The 10,000-nt window shown below is 43.1% G+C and overlaps 1 protein-coding gene across 1 annotated transcript in view; it reads right to left on the bottom strand.

Moving 5' to 3' along the window:
- LOC128619668 (tumor necrosis factor receptor superfamily member 11B-like) overlaps positions 1-10,000 on the bottom strand; it is a 21,207-nt gene that overhangs the window by 9,672 nt on the left and 1,535 nt on the right. Inside the window, exon 2 of the mRNA XM_053644029.1 lies at positions 1,621-1,984. Coding sequence (XP_053500004.1) covers positions 1,621-1,984 — 364 coding nt within the window. The remainder of the gene's footprint in view (positions 1-1,620; positions 1,985-10,000) is intronic.

Below are 10,000 nucleotides of genomic sequence, written 5' to 3'. Positions count from 1 at the left end.
ATTTATAGCTACGTTTTACATTGTGGAAGTTAAAGCAGCTATAACATTCTGTTGTTGTAGAGAAACCGTTTACGTGGCGCGTCCGCCGTACGAGTCCCTGTGAACCAGCTGTTACTATAGAAACCATAACGTAATATAACCCTGCGACATGCAGCTGCACTACTGTTAGAGAATGTTCATCAACACCTCAACATTCTGACCAATCACAATCCAGAGCCGACCATCATATAGACTCTCAGTCAACAGGTTTGCTCTGGAACCATTAACGGTTCTTCTTCTGAGAGTTCTCCAACAGAGAGGAGGATGTATTTAGGAAGCACTCAGAAAGACCCCATGAGGAACCCTAAAGACAAGGCCTGTCTTTAACTGGAGCTCGGAATTTTTCTATCAACAAACACTGTAAGGTGATGTTCATTCGTTTTTTTTTTTTCCACGAGCGCTGGAGAACTGGCGTGTAAAGTATTTGAAAGATCTCACAGCTGATGATGGACACTTCTGGCTCTTCCACTAAAGCAGCGATGTTATTAAAGTAAAGAATTTTCCAATATCCTCCAGTATTCCCGAGCGCTGCTGACCCTAAACTGACCTTCACGATCATCATCACTTTCACACTGAGCCATTTCGTTTTTAATTACGTCAAACCAGACCTGACCTTTCACCCCGGTCTAGTTTTAGTTTTAGGAAGAAAAATCCTTTTTTCCTTGTTAAAAAAAAAAAAGACTGAAAATAGTCTAGAAACATCTCTACACGTTTCCACTCATTACAAATGCAGGGTCTATGAATATACATGAATACGCAAATGAGAAACTACCAACACATGCGTACTTTAGCAAACTTGGCTTAGCTTAGGACACACATTCCACAGCTAAAAATTCTCAAATCATCCTCTAATTCTTTCTCTGATCTCACTTGTAGCCACGCCCTCTTTAAAAACAATGCAGATGTACTAAGAACATTCTGAAAAGGAGAAGTGTAACTTTAGAGCTGCGTTAGCAAACATCACCCAAGCATGCTAATGTACAGCAGAACCATCCCAATATCCATCACAATAAAACCCTTCATGGCCTTGCTGATCGGCTCATCTGTTTACTCAGGGTCACGACCTCAAACATTTTGGAACTTGGTACGTCTCGAGCTCTCTGACTCAGATGAAAACTTTCCTACTTATAAAACATTTTCCCTCTCCGCCTCCTGACGCTCCCAGCGCCCGGCTCGGTGCCGCTACACACAGCGCGGACAGAACGTGGACCGCGTGACCTTTCCGTTAGCATTGATGTGGTTCTTGTGCTCTCCACATGGGCACGTGGGTTCTCCACTTCTGACAGATGTCTGGTGCAGCGGTGGCTCGGCGGTTAGCGTTCTGAGAGCTAGCAATCGGAATATTGGGAGTTGCCAGGGAACTGTCAGGCCTATGGTTTTTAATCTTTCAGCTGTGCTTTGGATGAAACCTTTTTTTTCTAAATCTGAGAACTAGAGAACCTAAACGCTTGAAGACATTATCATTACACAATCGTAGCTCTCAAAGTGAGGTCCATGATTTATTATTATTTGTTTAGTTACAGGTCTGAAAATCGCAACTCACTTAATAAAGTTATTGTATTTTATTGTGATTATCATTACCGGGTACGGAGACCCCGGATCCCGGCGGACAGGCACTGTGGGGTACGCAGAACTCCACAGTGAGGTGGTATCCCTGTACACACTCGCAGAGTCGGTTGTATGTGGCGTTACACTCCCTCTTGACGAACTGTCTCTCCTTGCAGACGGGGGTGCAGTGTTGGCAGCTCTCGCCCCAGTGCCACTGCTCAGCAAAGCGCCGCTCCGGACACGGAGCGCACACGGTGGCCGAGTCCGACGTGCAGTGACGTTCCACCGCTGTGCCTGGGGGACACTGATCACACAGCAGGAGCTCCGAGGTGACGGGGTCACGGTGCTGGTACCTGGGGGTTTCGTGGTAAGCCCAGGCGAAGGACACGACAAAGAACTGAGAGAGGAGACAGAGAGATTTAGATTTAGGTTCAGTGAAGTTCAGTAACAGAATAACATTGATCAGAAAACTGCTAATGTTCTAACACAGGGGTCCAAGGGTTCCTCAGAGCTTGGTCAAAAGTTCCTGGTAGGAGATTCAGACTTTATCATTATGCTATTGTCCTAGAACAAAATGGTTCCTTAAGGATTCTTTGGACTGTTAAGGAGTTCTACTCTGAAAGCAAAACCATCTCTACATAGAACCTTACATTAGGTTGATACACACAAAAATGGTCGCTAGAAGATCTTTTGGGGTTCTTTGGATTGTTAAGGATCTCATAGGAGTTCTACTAATTCCCTAAATAGAATCTTAAGGGATTCCTGCACAGTGACTTAGTGGCACCTCCGGGGTTGGGGGCTCGATTCCCGTTCGATTGTGCCCTGCAATGGGTTGGCACCAAGTCCAGGGTGTCCCCCGCCTTGTGCCTCGAGTTCCCTGGGATGGACTCCAGGCTCCCCGTGACCCTGTGTAGGAAAAGCGCTATGGAAAATGGATGGATGGATGGATGCTAGAAGATTTCTTAGGGGTTCTTAGGATTGTGTCACTGTTGGAATCCTTAAAAACGACCCCAAATTCTTATAGCACACATGGCTCTTAAACAAACCCCAGCTTCGATAAGGAACTTAAAGCGGAACCTTCATTTTTTTCAGTGTAGATAATTCATAATAGGTTCTAGTTTCCTGAAAGGGTCCTACTTGAGAGGGAAACCCTGTGTGAGACAAACCATAAATATGTCAGGTGATGTTAGCGCTTGTCTGTTGTTAGCAGAGCGTCATCACGGCAGAGTTTCCCTAAAACATTTCACTACTCTGAGTGCACTCTGGATCTCGGTCAGATGAGTGAGACCCACACTGTTCACATTACCCACAATTCTTGGCTTTGCTGATTCTCCAGCCCAAACGTTGTGTTTTGTGCAGCAGGTGGTGCGACTCAGTGGGGAAATCATTAGCACGGGGAATACCACACGTACACTAATTGAACATTGGAGGAACCAGTGAACTTTTAACTCCTGATGCCGGCTGCCGTTTGGCGATGTAGGGCATGGCGCTAAAAACCACAATTATACGCTAGCTCAGAGCTTCTGATGGCTATAATTACACCGTTCCAGAGATCTGAAGGAACCTTGTAATGGACGATTCTCGTGGCCTGCAGCCAGTTTCAGCCTGATTTTCGAGGCATGTAGCGTTCACTTCAGCGACGTCTTGTTCCACAGGAAAGCTCCATGGCTTTAAACCAGAACCCACGGAAACGAGTCACGGCGGGGTTTGTTTGAAGTGAGAGGAGACACGATATGGAAGCACGGAAACATCCATCGCCTCTCCCTGTGCATCGAGACACTGCTGATTGATGTGTTCCTCAATTTCTCTACCAAACCGCTTTGCTATGACTCATGCAATACTTATTAAAGCGAATCATCACAATGTGGAATTAAATACTTTGGACGAAAATCTGGTTAAGGGAGATATCTTTTGTGCACTTTTCTGGCCACAGTGCTCAGGATCTTGAATGCTGCGATCTCACTGGCTCGCCGTACTTCAGTATATACACATTATTAAACCCTTGAATTTTTGGCACAGAATTAAATGACTGGATTGGCAAAAAAAAGAGAAAGATCTACATTCCTTCTGTTTTGTTGGAAACAGTCTCGCACGGTTGCTGATGGACCCCGGCGGTTCTCGGGTGTGTTTTACTGTCCACGAGCAGACCCGAGACCTGGAGTATAACTACGGAACATTTTTTAAAATACTTATTCATTAGCCCCGCTGGAAAGAAGCTTAGTTAGCTTACTTGGCTGTCAAGGTTACAAAAGGAAAAGAAAGCTACGTGTTTAAGGTGTCCTGTTCTCTAGAAGGGATCTTTAGTTGTTCCTCTAAAGGTTCCATATCTGAGCAGAACAGAAGCGAAGAACCCACAGAACCCAGAAGAACATCTTTCCATCTAGAACAGCTAAAGTGTAGGGTTTCCATAGAAGCTTTAATGCTTTCAGGGCTTTAGATTGAACTTTCTATAGAATAAATGGTATCCTGCCAGGCGTCAGAACAGAAATCTCACTACACAGAAGAAAAACAAACAAAAACTCTTGAACTTTATATGAACCAGCTTGCTCAGTGATGTAATCGCCTCAGGGCAAACAACAGCACCTGAAATGTTTGCATTATGCGTTCTGGAGGTTATTAATATATTAGACACGCTTAAATCAGCGATCTGAGAGGAAGGGAGGGAGGGAGAGAGGGAGGGAACAGATGAAAGTTTACAAGCAGGGTGACTTTTATCATTGTTTTATTTGTGCGATTAAAAAAGGTCCTCCAAGGCACACGCTGTGCATCACAGGGACTCGTATGGAGGACGATGAACATCATCTAAGTCTAATAACGAATGGATTTCAAACGTGTTGTTATTTAATAAGGATAAAATATGATGTAACACTTATGGAAGGAGTCTCCAGTGCCAGCACTTTGCAACAGTCAGTGGTAAAGCTGCAACTTTCGTTTGTGTATGGTATAAAAGGAATGACACACTTGGGAACGCTGTGTTTGGGTGGTAACAGTAACACTGCTGGTGTTCTCATGACTCAAGACGAAGAAGAAAGTGTCATTCATTTTAATTTCCTCTCCGTGCCCCCTGATTTTAACGCTTCAGCTGCAGTCGTTGCGGCGGCGTGACTCTCGGACTAACGCCTTGCAGCAGTTTTTCTTGTTGCTCTTATCTTTACACACAGCCTTTATAGACTTTCGGCAATTTTGCATGAATCATTTCAGAGCAGCTGTTTATCATCTGAGACAACGAGTGCTCACTGTCTGAGTCCTGCACAAAAGAGGAAGTCGTTGCTCTGTACTTCCTTTCAGGCGTGTTTGTTCTTTTTTCTCTCCAAGTTAGTGTCTTGTTTAATCCCGATGTTAGAAGTGTAGCGTGTTTATTTAAAGGGTTCTGTTTCTTTATCAACGCTGGAGGGCTGCAATAACAGGACAGAGAGAGAGAAAGAGACAGAACAGGGGACAGACCAGTTTAGGGAAGTTGATTCATTTCCACCTGCTCCAGATAACGACCTGATAAGAATGCATGCTACACAAACAAACACACACACACAAAACTCAAATCTGTCCATGCACACACTCTCTGTCTCCGTCTATCTCTCTCTCTCTCACACACACACACACATGCACACACACACACACACACATGCCAGCTGAAAGGCCTGTATGGAGAAGCTGCTATCGAGTGGAAAATCACGCTGGATCTGGATTATCCCTCTGCTATCTGATAGCCAACAAAACAAGGACACATGCAAATCACACATGCAAAGCACATCACAGAGCAGAGCAGAGCTGCTCTTCATCACCGTCACCATCGGTGCAAAAAAAAACAAAACACCAGAATGGAAAGAACCACAATACACCTAAATTGAAAGAAATGCAAACAAAGGGACTCTATACCACTCTGTATGACTGTATGGTACTGTATGGCACATCCAAATTGAAAGAAATGCAAACAAAGTAAATCTATACCCCTCTATGTGACTCTATACCCCTCTATGTGACTCTATACCACTCTATGTGACTCTATACCCCTCTATGTGACTCTATACCCCTCTATGTGACTCTATACCACTCTATGTGACTCTATGGTACATTAGGCATCTCTATACCACTCCATGAGACTCTATACCACTCTATGTGACTTTTTACCACTCTATGAGACTCTATAAAACTCTCTGTGACTCTATACCCCTCTATGTGACTCTATACCCCTCCATGAGACTCTATACCCCTCTATATGACTCTATACCACTCCATGTGACTCTATACCACTCTATATGACTCTATACCACTCCATGTGACTCTATACCACTCTATGTGACTCTATACCCCTCTATGAGACTCTATACCCCTCTATGTGACTCTATACCCCTCTATGAGACGCCATACCCCTCTATGTGACTCTATACCACTCTATGAGACGCTGTACCACTCTATGTGACTCTTGTTGTGGATAAAAAATGTCATAAAATAAACATAAGGGAGACCTAGCATCCAGCAAAGGGGAGAGGAAGGACTGACGACGGGCACCTAGACACATAGAAGCGGGATTAGGCGGACATTGACAAATTGGAATTACACTTTAAAGATCTTTAAGAGCAGTAGTAGTCAAAAAAGTCAAAAAGAGATATACGAGCTGAGCTGAGGAGGGCTAATACACACACACACACACACACACACGCTCGTACAGTCAAGGGCGGGCAAGTAGACACAACATACACACACACTCTCTCTTTCTCATACACACACATGAATAACTTTAATAATATCTTATAGCAATAGAGAAACTCTCTATAAAAAAAACAGAATAGTAGGATATGCAGGACAGTAGAACTGTAATGATATTAAGAAGTTGGAAGTACAGTAAACCGCTTTTCAAGTAGTATAAATATATATAAAATAAGAAATATAGTGCAAATATGAAAATAAATTATAAACTAGAAATACAGGAAAATGTAAACTTACTCATGACTCAAATGGTGAGGGTTCTTGTCTCGCAAGGAAGGCCTTAATTTTAAGAAAGAACCATGAGGAGCCATTTATAAGGGTGGCTGAGTCAAGCTGCCCCCCCCCCGCGAGATAACAATAAGACCAAGGTCACTCTAGATTGTTTAGTCTTGTCCACTTTCTATTTTACGGGTTATTCAAATTCTCTGGTTTCGATTCTCTGGGTAATTCAAAACTCTGGTTTCTGATTCTCTGTGTAATTCAAAACTCTGGTTTCTGATTCTCTGAGTAACTAAAAACTCTGGGTTTTTATTTTCTGGGTTATTAGAAATGCCTGGGTTCTGATTTTATGTGTAAATTAAAACCCCTGGTTTCAATTCTATGTGTAAGTGAAATAGCCCTTTTCTGGAACATAAGAGTAAGGTAAATGAGCTCTTTTTAACCCTATTGGTAGTGAGGTCATAGTCTTCTTGAAACATATGGGTTATTTAGTGTGTAAATACAGTATAAATACTGGAGCTTAAGCTCAGGGTATTGGGATCACCTCTGAGAATTCTCATCGGTGTGGATCTCGTGTGGTGGAACGGAACAATAAAGCTGGACCCTTGCTTCTTCTCACTCACGGCTGGTGTATTTTTTTCTATCTCCAACTGGGCTCAGAGGTAGATGTGAGTATTGGCTTCTAAGTTGAGTTTTAAATGTTTTTGGGTAATAGGCTAAATTTGAGCCAACACTCTATACCACTCTATGTGACTCTATGGTACATTAGGCATCTCTATACCACTCCATGTGACTCTATACCACTCTATGTGACTCTATGGTACATTAGGCATCTCTATACCACTCCATGTGACTCTATACCACTCTATGTGACTCTATGGTACATTAGGCATCTCTATACCACTCCATGTGACTCTATACCACTCTATGTGACTCTATGGTACATTAGGCATCTCTATACCTCTCCATGAGACTCTATACCACTCTATGTGACTTTTTACCACTCTATGAGACTCTATAAAACTCTATGTGACTCTATACCCCTCTATGTGACTCTATACCCCTCTATGAGACGCTATACCACTCTATAAGACGGTATACCACTCTATGTGATGCTTTACCACTCTATGTGACTCTATGGTACATTAGGCATCTCTATACCACTCCATGAGACTCTATACCACTCTATGTGAATTTTTACCACTCTATGAGACTCTATAAAACTCTATGTGACTCTATACCCCTCCACGAGAATCTATACCCTCTATGTGACTCTATACCCATCTATGAGACGCTATAACACTCTATGTGACTCTATACCCCTCTATGAGACTCTATACCCCTCTATGAGACAATATACCACTCTATGTGACTCTATACCCCTCAATGTGACTCTATATCCCTCTATGTGACTCTATACCCCTCCATGAGACTCTATACCCCTCCATGTGACTCTTTACCCCTCTATGTGACTCTTTACCCCTCTATGTGACTCTATACCACTCTATGAGACTCTATACCCCTCTATGAGACTCTATACCCCTCCATATGACTCTATACCCCTCTGAGACTCTATACCCCTCTATGAGACTCTATACCCCTCCATGTGACTCTATACCCCTCTGAGACTCTATACCCCTCTATGAGACTCTATACCCCTCCATGTGACTCTATACCCCTCTGAGACTCTATACCCCTCTATGAGACTCTATACCCCTCCATGTGACTCTATACCCCTCTGAGACTCTATACCCCTCTATGAGACTCTATACCACTCTATCAGACTCTATACCCCTCTATGTGACTCTATACCACTCTATGTGACTCTTTACCAATCTATGAGACTCTATGGTACATTAGCTGTCTTTATACCACTCTATGAGACTCTAAATCACTCCATCAGACTCTATACCACTCTGTGTGACTCTATACCATCTATGTGACTCTATACCCCTCTATGTGACTCTATACCCCTCTATGTGACTCTATACCACTCTATGTGACTCTGTACCACTCTATGTGACTCTATGGTACATTAGGCATCTCTATACCACTCCATGAGACTCTATACCACTCTATGTGACTTTTTACCACTCTATGAGACTCTATAAAACTCTCTGTGACTCTATACCCCTCTATGTGACTCTATACCCCTCCATGAGACTCTATACCCCTCTATGTGGCTCTATACCACTCTATGTGACTCTATGGTACATTAGCCGTCTTTATACCACTCTATGAGACTCTATTCCACTCTATGAGACTCTAAACCACTCCATCAGACTCTATACCACTCTATGTGACTCTATACCATCTATGTGACTCTATACCACTCTATGTGACTCTATACCATCTATGTGACTCTATACCACTCTATGTGACTCTATACCACTCCATGTGACTCTATGGTACATTAGGCATCTCTATGAGACTCTATACCACTCACTCTCACATGTTGCTCCTGGGGAAGCAGTGGGCCTGACCCGTTCTCCTCTCTGGACAGATCTGAATCATCCTGGTGCCCTGATTCTGGAGGTCTCGTCGCTTGGAGGCCACTCAATGTTGCTGAGGATGGCCCCATATGGACAGCCTGGGGACACACTTGGAAGCCGTGAAGATGGCATTGGACTGCAATTGATGTGGGCAGTTTTGGTGCGGTGTCTTGGGACTGTGGTTGCGGTGACGGTTTGGTGACTGCAATTGCCACAAACAATTGCACAAACAGACTTTGCGCTCGGGTTTCCATCAGTGGACAGTTCATCACTTCAGCGGAATAAACTTCATGTTGAGTCTGTGGTGAATTTCCTGATTACACAGTTGCACTGTTTGTTTTATCGTGTAGGAAACGATTTATTTATATATTTATTTATAAGGGATTTATTTATATATTTATAATCGCACTATCTGGTGTCACCCAGATGAGGATGAGTTCCCTTTTGAGTCTGGTTCCTCTCAAGGTTTCTTCCTCATATCATCTCAGGGAGTTTTTCCTGACCACCGTTGCCTCTGGCTGCTCATTAGGGATATTTATCAATTTAAAATTTAGATCAGAAATGTATATATTTCTGTAAAGCTGCTTTGTGACAATATCCATTGTTAAAAGCGCTGTACAAATAAAACTGAATTGAATTGAATATGTGACTCTATATCACTCAGTGTGAGTCTATGGTACATTATGCATCTCTATACCACTCTATGTGACTCCATGGTCCATTAGGTGATTCTATACCACTCTATGTGACTCTAGACCACTCTATGTGACTCTAGACCACTCTAGTTGACTCTATACCATTCTATGTGACTCTTTACCACTCTATGTGACTCTAGACCACTCCATGTGACTCTAGGCCACTCTATGTGACTCTAGACCACATGTGACTTTAGACCACTCTATGAGACTCTTTGTTACTCTAGGAAACTCTGTATCACTGTCTGAGACTCTGAGGTACTCTATGGTACTCTATGAGACTCTATACCACTCCATTAG

The sequence above is a fragment of the Ictalurus furcatus genome, chromosome 1 (genome assembly GCF_023375685.1).
Source record: "Ictalurus furcatus strain D&B chromosome 1, Billie_1.0, whole genome shotgun sequence".
NCBI lineage: Eukaryota > Metazoa > Chordata > Actinopteri > Siluriformes > Ictaluridae > Ictalurus > Ictalurus furcatus.
The sequence above is the reverse complement of the archived record's forward strand: the minus strand, read 5'-3'. Positions and strand labels throughout refer to the sequence as shown.